Source organism: Xiphophorus couchianus, chromosome 23 (genome assembly GCF_001444195.1).
Source record: "Xiphophorus couchianus chromosome 23, X_couchianus-1.0, whole genome shotgun sequence".
Taxonomy (NCBI): domain Eukaryota; kingdom Metazoa; phylum Chordata; class Actinopteri; order Cyprinodontiformes; family Poeciliidae; genus Xiphophorus; species Xiphophorus couchianus.
In genome coordinates, this window is record NC_040250.1 from 23,350,200 (window position 1) to 23,367,538 (window position 17,339).

Below are 17,339 nucleotides of genomic sequence, written 5' to 3' on the forward strand. Positions count from 1 at the left end.
TGGTTGTGACTTGAATTTACAGACGTAAAATAGGTTAAAACTGGCTATCAACGTTTCGCTTGTACGTCAATATAAATAATGACGACTTCATAAGAACCGTATGAAATAACATCTTCAGTGTCAACATTTGACTAAGGCCAGACCGACTTCCTGTTGTATTTATCTTCTCGCAAGACGTAACAGACACAAACTGGGGCAAATTCCGCCGCCGTCTCTGATTGGTTCAGAAATATGGAATCAGATGACGTAGGCGTCAAAGGAAAAAGGTAACTTTCGGTCATTTCTGGTTCAGACAAGGACCGGACGGACGCCTTGTGTACCGCTGCCGCCGGCGAGGTAAGACCGTGCCGAACATGCCGGGTTAAGCGGGATATCAGTCTCTCAAACTGAAACCGTAAGCTCATTATTGCCTTTATCCGTTTGTTGAATCGTGTTTGGGGTGATTTGTAAGGGCCACACTGGCCAGCTTTTAAACACTTCCTCGGTATAAACTTGCAATTGGGTTGCTCAATGGTACCAGTAACATGAGGCGGCTTTTTTTTTTTTTTTTTTGGTCAACGTTTTGTCTGCTGCTTCCCTATTGTTGGTCAAAAATGTTCCCAATTTCCACAGCTTTTTCTTTTAATAGACCTTATTGTACTAGCAACTTTATGAGGATGTTGAACTAGATTGGGTTTAGGCGGAAACAACGCAGCAACTCGTAACCACCATTTAGAGAAATAATATATATATATTTTTTTAAAAGTCTTATTTTTCTGGACTATATTCGTCTAAAACGGATAACAGATATTACAGTGGTGAGGGCTTATTCACGCGCTCCTGTTGTGTTGCAGTTATGTACAGTTTTAAATCACTCGTCAGGTATTATGTCAGTGAAGAGACTGATGTAACAGAATATTATAATGTTAACGAGCTTATTTAAATATTACGGTATCAGTCGCCAGGAAACCAAAGGCTGACGCTAAACAACATGCTGTTTCCACAGGTGCGTCATTCTCCAAAAATGAACACGTCCCATCATTGCGTAGGTTCCCCCCGCCCCACCCCCACCTGCCCATCTCTCCTGTTGATTTTAGCATTAAAATGAGTATGCTGTCTATATTTAAGTGTAAGAAAATTAAATGTGCTATAATATGGGTCAGAAAATGAGACAAATACGATTCTGGAATTTGAATGTTGCAGTTTTTGCACATGTATCTCTCAGCCATTTTTATTTTAAGGAATTAAAAAATTCCTTAATTTTTTAAGGAATTGTTTGACCTTGTTTGATTAGAGGTCAGGCAACCTCTAATGTTGTTTGACGTACATTAGAGGTGTGATTCACTGAAATGTGGATCACAGTTTGTGCAGGCTGATGCTGCAAGAACAGATCCATATCATTTCTTATGAAATGATGATCCACATTGGAGTGGGCACGCGTTATTAAAGGTAGAGCATTGGTCAAAGGGGTTGAAATGGTGGCAAGACTCAACTTTTTTTTTTTTGTTATTCACTTTAAGAACAAAATATGTCAGAGGTCATTTTTGCCATGTTAACATTAAAGCTAAATCAGTTAGGTTATTTCTGTTTGAAACTGAATTAATTTGTTAAGCTAATTTTCAAACTATGATTATGTTTACATCTAAAAACATAAGCACAAGTGCTTTCTGTTTGATATCTGTGCTAGTGCGAAACCAGTGGTGGCATCAATGCACCACATGTATAGAGGCTGAGTTCTGCAAAGCAGCTGCCCCAGCTTCACTTCCCGTGCCACAGAAAAATGGACGCTCCCAGTTGTGTAAAAATCTTTGAAACAGTCTTAGTTTTTGATGCATTTATTTAATACTTTTTATTTTTTTTTTTAAAAATCTAATTGAGGGGAAATCTGATTCAAATCTCTAATAAACATCTTCAACATGTGGTCTCAAAATGTGTGTCGGCGACATTTATTTTTAAAATACAGAAAAAACCTCAAGTTATGATGACGACGCTGGTTGCAGCTAAGCTACATTTTCCACACCAATGTCCGCAGCGCTCTCTGTGAGCTCTGTTTCAGTAGTGAGCATCAAGAACAACGAGAGTCTGTGCAGAACTCTTTTAATATAATATTTAAAGCCGGTTATGATTTTAGGGAACCTAACGTACAATAGCTTACCAGATATTGCGTCGAAGCAATAACTGTGTGGAAATTTGCAAATTTCAAGATAACGTTTCCAAGCAGTTGGAAGCACACACCACTCCACCCTTAGCAACCACATGAATACTACACGTTACAATTAACCCTTTGTTTAAACAGATTCCAGCACGCATTTTTATGTTTGCCCATCCTAGTTGTGTGTTCAGCCTTTTTTTTTTTTTTTAAATCACCCTTTCATTGGTTTTTATCTCCTCTATATCCGCTTTGGTGAGGTCATTGTCAAGCTGAGCTTGACCTATAGTGACCCTTCCACTGACCACCGAGTGGGGTGAGCCTCCAGAGCATCGTCATTGGTTGTCTGTCGCTCTATCCCCTCCAGCATAGCCCGCAGGGCTGTTGTCATTGGACGGCAGCCAGGCAGGCCAGTGGGGGGCGACGTGTCCACACTGCTTCATCCCTCTATGACCTTTCAGACGACCCCCGCCTCTTTAGTTCATGAAAGACAGCAGGTGTTTGAGTGAAAGGGAGGGATCAATTGTGACTCAAGAAGGCTTTACTTAAAGCTAGAGGTTGACTGATTTTTACAGAGTGAGGGAAGAATCTGGTAAGTGATGACACTGATTGTTGTGAAAAATGTAGAACCGTCTTTTCTGCTTGTAGTTGTGTTAGGTTTGTTGGTAACTTGTAGTGAGTTTCTCACTTCTTGGATTTTAAAACAAAGTTCTTTTTTGGAGTTCTATTTTTTTTTTGGAAAAAAAATAGAACTGGCATCGTTGAAAACTTCCCCTTTTTTTACTGGTCGATGCGGTGGAGGCGTTGGACATCATCAGTTTATCGAAAAATAATGATTGCACTTTACTAAATCTAGATATGGGTCAGTGCAAGAATCTCTCAATATAATAATCTTGTGTAAAAATAACAGCATTACTGCATTTACTCAAACTGTTCAAATGAACCGACTATCCCAAGTGCTGACAAAGTAACGTAGCTTGAATGCTTCTAATTTAATGTAGAAGTAGCAGGGTTTTTAAAACTTTGGTCCACAGACTCGTAGCAAAAAAAACAGTTACATTTAGAAATAGTTGTCAAGTTCGTGTTTTGAAGGATATGATGACCTTTTAACATTTTGCTGTTTTTTTTTATAAAGTGGCACAACTCATAAACTGATATCAGCTGATGATTATCATTTCGTTCCAGCGGCTGGCCTGCAGGCAACAGCTTTACAGACATGCTGCTTTGAGTTTGTGAACTCTCATTTTATGACAGCGTTACTTTAATTGGAGACATGGGTGGCGTTCCTTTATAGTTTCTGGAAGTTTGGAAAAAAAAAAAATGTCTTTAAAAACAAGAGAAATTAGGAGCGTGCTTTTAAATAGCTGGTCAGTAATGCCCAGCGATGGTGGGGGGGAAATTTGACCAATTTTAATACGAATAAGTTACCCATACTACAGTTTTTTTATTTTTATTTTGCTACCTCAGTAAAGACAAATAAGATAAGACTTTGTAATGATGCAAACTAAATCAGACTTTTTAGCATTTAAATTACATTTTATTTTCATATTGAAGTGTTTTCTTGTTCTTGTCTCCTTTTGTTTCTGGTTTTAGCTGAATCTGTGGGGACATTGGACCAGAAACCTTCATTCTGCGCCTGTGAGACCTTGTGGAAAATCTGTCTGCGGTCCTTTCCTGTGCCAGGAGGAACGTCCAGTCGCGGTTGATAAACCAAGGTCTGATTTTCAGTTCCCTTCTAAACGCACCCAGAGAGCATCATGGGCGCCCAGTCAGACTCAACCCTCAAGTCAATCCTCCTCTTTCCAGTCCACCTTGTGATCTGGCTGTACTCCCTCATATCCTTCTTACCCTGGTACTTCATCACCGGAGCCGGCCAAAAAAGGACGCAGTCTGCGAGAATGAAGGCCCGCTCCACCACAGGGTCCCCAGAGGGGCCGTACCGCTCTGTGGACCACTTTGATTCCCTGGCCACAGAGGACTTCCAAGGGAAGGACACGCTGGACAAGTTGTTCAAGCATGCAGTGAAGCGCTTCGGACCAGCCGATTGTCTCGGCACCAGGGAGGTGCTGAGCGAAGAGAACGAGATCCAGCCCAACGGCAAAGTGTTTAAAAAGGTCAGACTGTCTAATTTTTCCACTGTTAGCTGTTCGGAGACGTCTCTAAAGTTTCATTTAATTGTTTCCCCGTGTAGCTGATACTGGGAGAGTACAGGTGGCTGTCCTACAACGAGCTGGACTCTGTAGCGAGCGAGTTTGGCAACGGACTGGCAGCTCTGGGACAGCAGCCCAAAAACACCATCGCCATTTTCTGCGAAACCAGAGCGGAGTGGATGATAACTGCTCAGGCATGCTTCAGGCACAACTTCCCATGTAAGGAAAGCCCACTGCAAGCTGATGTCATGAAAAATGCATACAAATAATAGGGGGGGGGACCGAGCTGTATTTAACTCACCGTGTTTGCAGTGGTGACGTTCTACGCCACGCTGGGAGAAGATGCAATTGCATATGGACTGAACGAAACTGGAGTCACTCACTTGGTCACCAGCATGGAGCTGCTTGAAAGCAAACTTAAAGTGAGTTGATTCGTTTAAAGCCGTGCTTGAAAATATGTGTGTCTAATTAGGTGGTTTTAAAGGCCATCAGGAGATCTTCATGAGACCTAGAAGAAAACAGGAGTATAATGTGGTTTATTGTGCATAAATTAATTGAAGACACTTTAGTATGTGCGGAAGTGAGATTAGTCGTGACTTTAAATAAAGGTCCTAAACTGTTCTTGATTGTAAGGGTTTTCTCCAAGCATGATATCAGAATGTTCACATCACTCTAGGGGGGATTTAGCAACTCTATAACCATATTCCAAAACAAGTGGGGCTTCAGTCTAGGAAGAGTTTGAGTGGATTTATTCAGGGATAACAAATATTGCATTCCTTTCTGAAATCACAAAAATTAATATTGTAGTGACATTTCTAAATAATTTGGAATACGTCAGCTGTTTTAGTCACTTTTTACTCAAACGGGTTTTGCAAATTCAGAAAGTCTTACATTTATTTAGCTCAGTTTTGACCCATAAAAAAATCTGAAATACACAAAGGATTTCAGAAATTTTGTTGCTTTTTGGGGGCGGGGGATTTCACAGGTGACGTTAATTTTGTTCCATTATTTGTAGTATTTAATCGAAAGTGGTGTGTTGCCACACTGCTATTAAACCATAATGCAGGAAAGTAAGCCCTCAACTCCAACCTGCAGAAGAATTGTGTTTCTGAAACTGGCTTGTTGTGTGTTTACATTATTAAAATCTAAACATTATCATCATATCAGATATTACCAGATTTGGCCTTAAAACAGGGAAATCAGTAATTGGCTAAAACCTATAACTTTTATGAAGGTTTCTCCATGCCACAGAAAGATATTAAAATAAAGTGCTTGGATTTCAATTTTCTTAAATGATCGATTGAATGAAATAGAAGTTATTAAAGTAAATTATCATAACTAATTCATGTTCTAAGTTTACACTATTACAGTATTAAAAGTCTTAAACTTTAAATTAGTGGAAACCCTGGATCAGAGATGCAGGATGTTGATTTGTACACAACGGCACAGAACTCTCCAAACGGCGCTGGACACCGACGCCTGTAACATGCTGTACTTTCCCCAGGTAGAAATGCCAACAGTTGGTTGTTTTTTGTGGTCTGGAAATGTGCCAAGTGAGGATAGCGATGGATCATAGAAGAACTGGTTGCGATTGACCAAACAGGTCCAGTTGTAAAGTAAACCAAACGACTCGGGTTGCAAAGAGGGTTGTGCTTCAAAGTGGGACTAACGTCTGATCGAGGCCTTAACGCTGAATTGGGAGTTTCAGTGCAGAGAGTCAATCAGGGGTCGATCAGAGATCACCGGGCGACATAAATCGGCCAATGATTATTAGGGTTGCGCCAATGAAAATAGACTAACGTTTATGTTGAATGACTCGCATTGATTGTTATATTTTTGTTTCTACAGAAAGTACTACCGCAGATCTCCAAACTGAAGCACATCATCTATGTGGACCAGAAGAAGGTGAACACAGAAGGCTACCCAGAAGGTCTTTCCATCCACAGCATGCAGGCGGTGCGGGACCTGGGCGTCCTGCCAGAGAACAGTATGCATTTCTTCAACTTACTCAAGTTGTTACACTTCTTTTTCTTTTTTTTTCTTTTAAATTTCTGCCTGTAAAAGACAGTGATTGCTTTACTTCTCCTGCAGCGGAGAGAGAAATTGTGACGCCACAGCCCTCCGATCTGGCCGTGGTGATGTACACCAGCGGTTCCACAGGCAGACCCAAAGGGGTCATGATAGTCCACAGCAACCTGATCGCGGGGATGACAGGCCAGTGTGAACGCATCCCTGGACTTGGGTAAGTTTCACCAGTTATCATCACCATCACTCATTTTCAGGCTTCCGAATATGTTGATGTTTCAGAGTGGCAGATCTGGTGAACTGCCCTAGAGTGACCCCTGTTTACCACTCAGCTGATTTCAAACGTTGCATTATTGTGACAGCGTGCATTTCAAACCACCGGCTAGCTAGGGAACTGGAGGTCAAAGTTCCTCATTGTTAAGATAAATAAGTGGAAGAGAGGATGATCAGTAACGACTGGATTTAACCTGTGTGTGTTTCGACAGACCTGATGACACTTACATCGCGTATCTGCCCCTGGCTCATGTTCTGGAAATGACAGCGGAAATCTCTTGTGTAACATACGGCTGCCGGATTGGTTACTCATCCCCCCAGACTTTGTCAGATCAGGTAAAAATGGCTCGCAGTGTGACGCAGCTGTGTGCTTTATCTCGTAATCATGTGAAAGGTCGTTTCTAGGAGTAGTCTCGCCCGTTTTGAGTCAGAAAATTCCTGCTGATCTTGTCAGTTCATTGGCCTCTGTCGCCTTTAGTCCACCAGAATAAAGAAAGGAAGTAAAGGAGACTCCTCTGTCCTCAAACCCACTCTGATGGCAGCGGTGCCGGTAAGAATCTACAGCTTTATTTTCCAGTTTGTTTTTTTTGTTGTTGTTTTAATTCTTCATTTTCCAACAAAATTAATTCGCTCATTTTTCCGCTGAAACAGGAAATCATGGATCGGATCAACAAGAATGTAATGAGCAAAGTGCAGGAAATGAGCTACCTTCAGAAGACACTGTTTACTCTGGGCTACAAATACAAACTGGAGCAGGTCAAGAGGGGCCATGACGCACCTCTCTGCAACATGTAAGAAACCTAAACACCGCTTCTCCCCCCCATCCCCCCTCACCCTTATCGGTGCGTTTTTTTCCTGGCACATGATGTGGTGGTTGTTTAGCCTCAAATCCAAACGGTCCGTAACGCGTCTATGCAGGTTGCTGTTCCGGAAAGTGAAGAAACTGCTGGGTGGGCGAGTGAGGATGATGCTGTCCGGCGGAGCTCCCCTGTCCTCGGCCACTCAGAGGTTTATGAACGTGTGCTTCTGTTGTCCGGTGGGCCAGGGCTACGGCCTCACCGAAACCTGTGGAGCCGGCACCATCACGGAAGGTATGTTGTTGTTTTGTTTTTGGTTTTTTACAACAGAGGCTGGTGTTTGGCCAGAAATCATTAAAAAAAAGAAACATGGACACAATGTGGAATGGAAAAGAACATAACGCAGCATTAAGTACTGGTCAGGCTTTGGAGCCTTCATCCAAATGCACTACACTAATTGTGGAAAAATTAGGAATATGTTCAATAACAAAATTTACTACAAGCAAAGATGTAAAGTAACGTACAAAAGTGTTTTTCATGTATTCAGCAACAAACCACGATGGCATTTAGTTGGATTTCATCAGTCCAGTTCATTTGTATGGCATATTTCAGCAAGAAGCCACTTCAAAGTGCTTTACATCATAAAAACACAAAACCAAAATGTCACAAACACAAAAGTCAGTCACCAATTTGAGAACAAGCATGACATTTTATCGAGTGTCATCATCAAAAACAGTGACAGAACTGATTGGTTGTTTTTGCAGCTTTCTGGAAGTTTCTTCCAGATTTGTGGTGCATGGAAACTGAATACTGCTGATGTTAGCCCCCTTTTACTCTGACTGCTCTAAATAAAATCAACTGCAACTACTCACTTTCAGAAGTCATGGTGTTGGTAGTGGTGCAATGATGGCCGTTTTCTGGATGATTCCAATTTTAACCAATGCCATTTTTTTTCTTTTTGGGAAAAAATGCAAAATGTGGCGACAAAGTTGCTAACAGTGGGGTGTCTGTTGTTAATCAGACACTTGAAGACGTGACCTTGTGAACGGGTCTGTCAGTCAATCAGTGGCTGATTTTTCAGACATTTGCACAGTTAGAAAAGATTGTTGGATAAGATCTGTTTCACATGCATCGTCCGATTTCCCAAAATGAAGAAATATTAAGAAAATTCGTGCTGATTTCTCAGCGAACCCCTAAATTCACTGAGAATCCGCACAAGATTACATTCCAGTTGTGCGGAATGTAATCTCAGTAGTGTTTACTGACTGAATGGGATCATGGAATCTAAGGAAGATAGCAGGGATATAATTGTGGAACAGATGGCAGAGCAGGCGCGATTGGCTGGTAACTCTTCAGAAATCCCATTATTTGAAATTCATTTGCCATCTGTATTGAGATTCATGTTTTTGCAGTAATTGACAGATAAAATAGTTTCTTATGTATGACTGGCTTGAGAAGAAGACAAACGAGTAACCCAGTAACTATCTGGTTTTGCAGTCGCAGACATCAGCACCGGCCGTGTTGGAGCTCCGCTGATTTGCTGTGAGATCAAGCTCAGAGACTGGGCTGAAGGTAGAACTCTGAAGCATGTTGCTACATGCTGTTATCGGCACAACAGAAACTATTTTTCAATGCAGGAGAATGACGCGTTACAATCTGCCTGCTCTGTTTTACCTCTCAGGGGGCTACACCAGCAAAGACAAGCCACATCCAAGAGGGGAAATCCTGATTGGCGGTCCCAACGTTACCATGGGTTACTTCAGGCAAGACGGCAACGATCAGGACTACTTTACTGACGAGAACGGTCAGAGGTGGTTCTGCACCGGAGACATTGGAGAGGTTTACCCGGATGGCTGTCTGATGATTGTAGGTGTGTATGTTGCCCAGTCTGCTTCACTCAACGGTTCTGTTTGCAAAACACACACACACACCGCTTATTGATTTGTGAAAAGAGAAGCTGGACTTTTACACCCAATGTTTGTTTCTGAAGATCGCAAAAAAGATTTGGTGAAGCTGCAGGCGGGGGAGTACGTGTCTCTCGGTAAAGTGGAATCTGCTCTGAAAACCTGCGCTTTCATCGACAACATCTGCGCTTACGCCAACAGGTGAGCTACAGATCTGATGTGTGCTGATATCAGATCTGCACACAGGAACATTATGTACCTGTTAGCTGCAAACAAGACAGTTGTTTTTTTTCTTGGTATGTTTCCATGGTGTCATATCTTTTAGGACTTTTTGTGTTTACAATAAACAGGTTTAGCTGTGTCCTGTGTAACCCAGGTGTCCTGTGTAACCGGTCGTGAAAAAGCTTCAGGCTCTTTGTACGTTCACATGAAAAGAGCCGCATAACAGAGCAGAACATGGAAACTGCTCAACTATGTCATGGGTGAAGATTCAACCAGCAATATTGAAATACTGGGGCTTAAATTGAATTTAAAAATAGTCAGTTGGTTAATGGGGCTGGACGACGCTGAGAAACGCATTTCATAAGTCGATATCCATGATTATTGATTAGTTTTAAATATCTGAAATACTGCCAAACTGTCGCCATGACCTTTCCTCTTCAAGCAGAAACCTTAAACCGGTGCTGCAAGTTATTCAAGTTGTTGCTAGGTAACCAAAGAGCGAGTGAGTTAGTTGATGCCACCAACTTTGCTTAGCTGACCGTGAGCAGTTGAGCAGCTAAAGTCTTTCCTCTGCCTACATCCCCCAGAATGCTATGCGGTTCTGGATCGGAGTTCAGTGAAATTATTAAATTATTCTATCGATGGTGATCTGTCATGATATATATTGTTATTGCAGCCCTATTGGTCAAATAGATAAGTTAAAGACCTGTTGTTTTAGGTTGACATTAACTTTATACTGTAGAGCTTTGGTTTATTCGTATAATACTGACACACAACCTGCCGGAGCAGATTCTGTGTCTGGTTGATCTACCCTGGCTCAAACAGAGCCTCATTCATGATAAAATGGCTGAATGAGCCATTAACCTCACTTAGATGTGACGTTCTCTTGGAACAGTCGTCCCTCTGCTGCCAGAACGGCACACAGAAATCCCGATTGACTCCTAGTACGTTTGCATACACAAATGTAGATGCAGAGATAACGGTAGTAAAAGCAAATGAAAACATAGCCTATATCTTTAAACTCTGTGTATGGTGAAAATATTGTGTAAAGCACTTTTTATAGCAGAGTAGTGTTTGAAAAATAAATGGAAGTTTTTTTTGTTTTTTTTCCCCCCCAACAAATATGTTTATAATTTTCAGTGGCTTGATCTTTCAGTGTTTGTGCCGTTGGACGGCTATTGTATGAAAATGAAACGGCGACCTTCACTTTAACCCTGTTCCTGCCGTTTGTTCCTGCAGTGAGCAGAACTACGTGATCGGCTTTGTGGTTCCTAACCAGAAAAAGTTGACGGAGCTGGCCAAGCAGAGAGGCATCGGGGGAAAGTGGGAGGAAATCTGCAACCATCCTGAAATGGAAAAAGAAGTTCTGAGGGAGATCACGGAGGCCGCAGCTAAAAGTAAGAGTTAGCTGACAGGATGTCTGAGTCTGGATTCATTATTTTTTTATTTTGGTTCCTGATACAAATCCAACTCATAAGAATAGAAATTTGCTGAATCTAAGTTGTTTGTGATTTGACATTTATAACTACAGACTTGCATTTTTTTTTTCGCTGTTTTGATATGACTCCTTGATCATTTCTATGCTATTATATGCAGACAAAAAGGGGAAAAATATGTTTTCTTCCTCTTGCTTCTCAGGCCAGCAAACCAAAATGGGCTTTTTACAATTTTATTAGCTGTGTAAAATGTGGTTTTATGGCTAGGAGAGTGGCTAAAACATGAATTTTTTTGTTTTGTTTTTTTTTAGTTAAACTCCAGCGGTTTGAAGTTCCGGTAAAGGTGCATTTGAGTCCCGAGCCGTGGACCCCAGAGACCGGTCTGGTCACAGACGCGTTCAAGCTGAAGAGGAAAGAGCTGAAGAACCACTATCTCAACGATATAGAAAGAATGTATGGGAGGAAATAGACATGTTTAAATACCACAGTAGTCAATATTTGTTCCTGTAAATAGTTAGCCTAGCTTTGCCAGACCAATGCACAAAGGGAAACGAATCTGGAAGAGTTCACTTTTCGGCTTGCAGGAAATATCCCCAGTCCCTAACATCTGATTTAAAAACGTGCGCTACTGCAGGCTACCGTGTTCCAAAATGATTTCCGTCCATCTCTTTCTGACGCATTAGGAGATTCAAGGTTCTGTGGGGGGGGGTTTCCATGTCGGAAGCAGCCATGTTGGTTGTTTAGCAAAGTGCCTGAAAGGCTCTGTTCTGCACACTTTGGTTCGGTTTTCTACCCAGTTTCAAGCTGCTGGCGTACCACAGGACTTAAGAGGAAAGGAATAATCTGGACCTGTACATAGTCGTTACTGTCGATCCATATGTACTGCTTTTTATTTATGAGTGTAGGATCTACAGCTGTCTTAAGAGATGCACTGAAGTAGCGGGTCTAATTTCATCAAAAGGGTCAGAGACTTTCACAGCACTATACTGCCATCTGCTTAAATCTACCGCCATCTGGGGTTTAGGTGATAAAAAAAAACCCCACTGTTGTCCATATGTTTCTAATTAATCGCTGTGATTTCCAATACAAATAGGTCATCCTCCAAGAGGCTTAGTGTGCGCTTTTGTACAACTGGAGTATTGCCGTTACTGTGCCTTCAGTCTGCAGTACTTGTGTGGTAGAACTGTAGGAAGAGCCAAATATGAAAAAAAAACCAATGTTTCAAAAACAACTTTACTGCCATGTTAAGTTTACATATTTATTGAATATTATGCCCAGTTAGAGATAAACAGACAATGATCATTGTTTTTTTTGTTGTTGTTGGGGTAGTTGTTTTTTTTTACGCTAATGATCACGTCTGCTTATCTTGTTTTGTTTGGGGAGTTTTTTGTCCTTTTTTTTGGTCAACTACTGTTGCTTCTTTTTGTAAAGACCAAAATATGTAAACAAGGTCACTCAGGAAGACAAGTAAATATAATAAAGCGTGAAATGAATTGTCAAATGAGCGGGTTTTGCTTCCATAGGAATATTAAAATGACAAAATTCTTGTGGGCACCTAATTTATTTAAGAGCTGATGTGCTTAACATGAAGACACTTCTTGGCAATAGTCCCAACTGGCCTACTGTAATAGTCTGTGTATCGTAACAGTTCAATATATACACTTGGTATGAAGCGGATCAGAAGTCTTGTTTCACTTCATCATCATCGGAGTGTTTTTCTACATATTTACCAATTATTGTTGTATTGACGGTTTTCGTCGTTGGGACTTTAAGACGATGGCAAATACTTTCCAGATGTTTGTTAGGCCAACTTACATTTGTTATTCCAATCATGACCACATTGTGTGTGTTCAGCATTTCAGAAATAAACACTTTTTTTTTCATATTTGTGTTTTGGTATTTTTCCACTCTTTCACACAGGATTTTTTTCCCCCCCTAGCAATCATAAAATATTGAAATATTCCACAAGTTAACTTTATATATCAAGGAAGAAAGCAACTGGTATCTATGTGTTTAAGTAGTCGAACATTGTGTCATTCACTACTATTTTAATGCTTTATTCACTTGGCACAGGATGATTGTATTCATGAGTCACCAAAACTCATAAATACAAGAAACATTTGGTAGTACATTTGACGTACTGAAAAGAAAAGTTGCAACATTGTTCTATAAAGCATTGATGCAGGGAGACTGAAAACATGTGCATTGTTGCCAAATAAAATTAAAAATAATTAACCACCTCACATTTTGCTTCCACCTCACAACCGCGTGTTACTTTGTGTCGACCTGACCCAATTTATTTAACTCCCAATAAAATGTGCCGTTCTCGTTGGTCGTAAAAGGGCAAAATGTTGATGAATTTGAAGAATATGCATACTTTCAACTGAATGTTGAGAAGCCACTGGCTCACGTTTCCAAGCTTAAGCTCAACTTGATCTATCTTTTGGTCTAAATAAACTGTGTGGACCAGATCAGGTGAACGGTAAGCAGGAGCATTCATCAGGAACAAACAGGCTGTGCTGTGTAGTTATTATCAGATGTTTTGGAAGTGATACTGTTTTATTTTTATAGATTTCTTCTGTACATGTCTCTAGAGTAGTTGGAATAGTTTGTGGTTTTTCTGTGGAAATTCCTGTGTCACTGGTGGCACAAATCTTTTCCTAGTGCTTGTGAGGTCCAGTAATTCGCTGGCTTCTGTTTCAATTTTTGAGAACTGACCATGACTTCCAAGAGAAGTTATTATTATTCAGGAAGTTTCCTAAGACGATAGATCTTTTGCGTCATGATGGAAAATAATCAGATGCTGCATAAAGCCTGGATTGTTGCTTTTGGGAGATGTAACATTATTCATGGAAATGTTTATAAGCCCACTCCCTCGGAGCAGAAGCTTCTGTAAACATCGATGCAACAGGATGCGTTGGTATTGACTCACATGAGTTAGAATAGAGCTTCTGCGGTGAAATCAGAGGGATAGTTCTGCCGTACAGAAGAAACTTTTTTAAAAAAAAATTTTTTTTAGCAGAAGCAGCTTCTTTGTTACAAATCCTGCTGCTCAGTTAGACAAACTCTGCACTGGTGGCAACACAATCCTGTTGTGATTTTACTTAAGTAAGGCTAGCCGATAGTTTTGGGCTAAAATCTGAGCTTTTGTAAAGTTTTAAGAGAAGAACACATGTTGGACTGAATATCTATTTACAAACTCAACATGATTATCTGCAAACAATCTGAAATATAACAAAAAGTGAGGCTATAAAATGAGGAAATGTTGGTGCTAAAACCTGAGATCACAACATTCAGAACTCAAACTTGACGTGTCTCTTCAAATTGATTTGTCTAAGATACTTAAGCTACAATCTAAAATACTTAAACAAAATTAATTCTTAAATAATTTTTAACATCACTCAGCCTTTCCTGTGAATAACAACTCCAGGCATTCTCATAATGTCAGTAACTTTTAAGTGTGTAACACTAAATTTACGTTTTGTTTATCATACATTTTACTTAAGTTACAATTTATACACCCAAAAAGAGCATATTTTATTTTGCATATACTCATAGAAAAACAACAAAAATATCTAATAACCACCTGCTTTTTATTAAAAGTTGCTGGTATTTCCTGGCAAAGAGCAACAAGCACTGCTATAGTGGGTTTCCTCACAAGTCTGGATTTGTTTCCTCAGCATTTTGATTGTAATCAATTACAGAGGAAACTGGTATTTAGTTTCTTAGAACAGTGAAAAGATAAAAAAATAAATAAATAAAGGTCAGGACACAATCCTACAGACCCAAAGCAAAAGCAGCTGAGGTGAGCTGGAGTTATAATGCCCTGCAAGTTAGAAAACTTTGAACTCAACAACATTGCAGAATTAAGGACAATAAAAACAATAATATAAAACTTACACTTTATTTTGTGTAAATGGTTTTTTCACACAATATTAATAGTCCAAGTGTAAATCCAAGTACAGATTGTTTTTGATGAAAGCTACATTCACACAGACTCTGACAGAACCCTAATCACAGTGGGAAAACGAATCTGCATTATTATCACACTCAAAGAAATCCTCCTGAAATAGAATATATCCTGATTCAGGCTGCTAAGCATCTTGAATTTTTGCAGTAATTTGTGGTTTCAAATGTTTGAAATTAAAACATTTCAAGGTTCTTTATTGTCGTGTCTGACTTTTCAAGATAAAATTATTGGCACTCAATTTATACAGTTTTACTTTACAGAAAGTACAAAAGCCTCATGAAAACGTAGCTGCTGCCGAGAGTCCGAGTTTAGAAACACAGAACTTCGAGGCTCAGCTATTCCAGTCTTGAAATCGGAAACAGTCGCTGGCGATCTTCCAGACGGGCTGATCGCTGTTTGGTGAGGCCTGAGCTGTGAGGAGGAAATTCTGGTTGAAGAATCGTTGTTTGTTCCCTTCGAACTTGACGATCCCACCAGTCACTACCAGCAACGTGGTCTGGCCTTGGGTTGCTTGCTCTGAGAAAAGACAATGTTATGAGGATGTTACGTTATTTGTTGTTGTTTTTTTTTACCTAAAATTATTTAAACTTCGCTGACCGTGAACCGGCTGGCAGTCCAGAGTCTGAACCTGGAACTCGCTGGACGGCAGCGACTCGAAGAACTCTCCCAGAGCGTCCTGTCCTGAAACCGCATTGCCGTTCCACACCAACGTGGCTTTGTCCAGGTAGAGCCGGGTCAGGTTCTGGAACACACAAGTCAGTCAATAACAGCAGCCACGAGCGACCCGCACCATCTTAAAACAGAAATTGGTCTCCTCTGTTGCACTGGGTCTGAAAGTGTTGGTAATCTCAAGATAATAATGCTAAAAATGAATTTGAATCCAGAATTATTAAACAGGACTGAACCACTGGTTTTCTGTGTTGCTATTGAATTTGATTTTTTTTATGCGACTCTAATAGCTACTTATATTCAACATCCAATAAATTAGCACATTTATTCAATGTAAAAAAATTTTTTTGAACAAATTCAGCAGTAGCACAGTTAATCTCTACAAAATAAATGTAATTGACACATTTTAATTTTTACAATTTTTTATTAACATCTAACTTGTAATTTATAATTTCCTGTTTCCTCATAGGTATAAATCTGATGGCGCACAAAGAGTCTTTTTTGCAACTTGGCTAGGTGAGGAGCCATATTTATCAGATGCTACCTTTTTCATGCCTGGAAAAAAAAAGGCCTGCTCTACCATAATAAATGTCAATGTGAGTTGTTTGCCAATTCAAATGGGACTAATAAAAAGGGTGCAAGTCACTTTAATGGAGGGTGTACCATCATCAACTCTTTGAAATGTGAGATTTCAAATAAAAAAATCTGTTGGACTGTGTTGATCAATTGAAAATGACTCAAAACATGGCAAATATAAATACAGAAATAGTTAATCATAGACAAAAAATAAACTTCTACCACTGCTATTTCACTCCCCAGACCTAAATCAGTTTTGAAAAAATATATATTTTGCTAGATTGTGCTAAGAGGAAAAGTCAATCTATCCTGCTGTAAACTTGTAGTGGCATCCTAAAGGGGAAAAGGATTTAAACAAAGTACAGAGAGCTTATATAGATGGAAATTTCATCATATTTTTTGTGTGAAATAATAATGCAGCAACAAAAGATTAACTTATTTCAATGTTTGTTTCTTTATACACAAAGATTTTGTCCGTTTGTCTGTTAACAGATCTGAAACAAAGATGAGTAGTGGACGCCGCTGCTCCCCACTGAGGGATAACAGCAGATTTAACTGATTACAAACACGTCTCTAGACTGCAGTTTTTCCACCGGAAACATACCCACACGTCGGCATGCAGGGTATACTATAACTCGAGGGGACATGCGTGAATTTTTCATTCTGGGAACAAAATGCCCACCCTCCTTTTCTTGTCCACACAGTCGTAGTAAATGTTAACAAACTCCTCGGCATATCTGCAAGACTGGTCAGCATGGGTCCGGAAATCCTACAGAGACAAGGCGAAGTAAACACATTAAGAAGTAAGTAAGCACGATGAATGTAGTACTTATTAGACTTGTCAAAAAAAAAAATTATATATATATTTAAAAAAAAAAAAAAAGGAGCACGCGCACAGAAAAACAGCTAGCTAGTTAGCGGTTTGACTAAAAAGAAATTAAAATAAACTTGTAGACATGTTGATAAACCTACCAGAGTGCTCGCCATGTCTGCTCATATATAAAGCGAAACAAATAACAAGGGGAAACGGTAAGAGTTTATACGTATTAATTGTATATTATCTTTCCCCCCCTCTGATTTATTCAGCTAACAGTGCGTCCATCTTACATGTTTTACTTCCGCCTAGCAAATTTCGTGACTACCAAAATAAGATGTGCGCTTTAGCCAAAGTCAGTAGCGCCACCTAGAG

General features: G+C 40.0%; 2 protein-coding genes across 4 annotated transcripts; one reads left to right on the plus strand and one right to left on the minus strand.

Moving 5' to 3' along the window:
• Positions 1 to 186: 186 nt before the first annotated feature.
• Positions 187 to 12,816, plus strand: acsl4a (acyl-CoA synthetase long chain family member 4a). 3 transcript variants are annotated; one of them, XM_028009709.1, is made up of 16 exons: positions 187 to 336; positions 3,722 to 3,843; positions 3,935 to 4,242; positions 4,320 to 4,497; positions 4,591 to 4,700; positions 6,127 to 6,265; positions 6,370 to 6,520; positions 6,789 to 6,912; positions 7,055 to 7,126; positions 7,228 to 7,367; positions 7,495 to 7,667; positions 8,871 to 8,945; positions 9,055 to 9,243; positions 9,364 to 9,478; positions 10,739 to 10,896; positions 11,247 to 12,816. In XM_028009709.1, exons 3-16 carry the CDS (start codon positions 4,027 to 4,029, stop codon positions 11,402 to 11,404), a joined length of 1,998 nt encoding a protein of 665 aa, XP_027865510.1. In that variant the 5' UTR covers positions 187 to 336; positions 3,722 to 3,843; positions 3,935 to 4,026; the 3' UTR covers positions 11,405 to 12,816. The 3 variants fall into 3 exon arrangements, with proteins under 3 accessions (XP_027865510.1, XP_027865508.1, XP_027865509.1); XM_028009707.1 differs by having other exon boundaries at positions 3,722 to 4,242; XM_028009708.1 differs by having other exon boundaries at positions 287 to 394; positions 3,722 to 4,242.
• A 1,789-nt stretch (positions 12,817 to 14,605) lies between these two features.
• Positions 14,606 to 17,286, minus strand: nxt2 (nuclear transport factor 2-like export factor 2). Its single transcript, XM_028009713.1, has 4 exons — positions 17,123 to 17,286; positions 16,833 to 16,919; positions 15,503 to 15,647; positions 14,606 to 15,421 (listed from the first exon to the last, which is right to left on the minus strand). The coding sequence occupies exons 1-4, from the start codon at positions 17,135 to 17,137 to the stop codon at positions 15,237 to 15,239; spliced, it is 432 nt and encodes a 143-aa protein (XP_027865514.1). The 5' UTR covers positions 17,138 to 17,286; the 3' UTR covers positions 14,606 to 15,236.
• Positions 17,287 to 17,339: the final 53 nt, after the last annotated feature.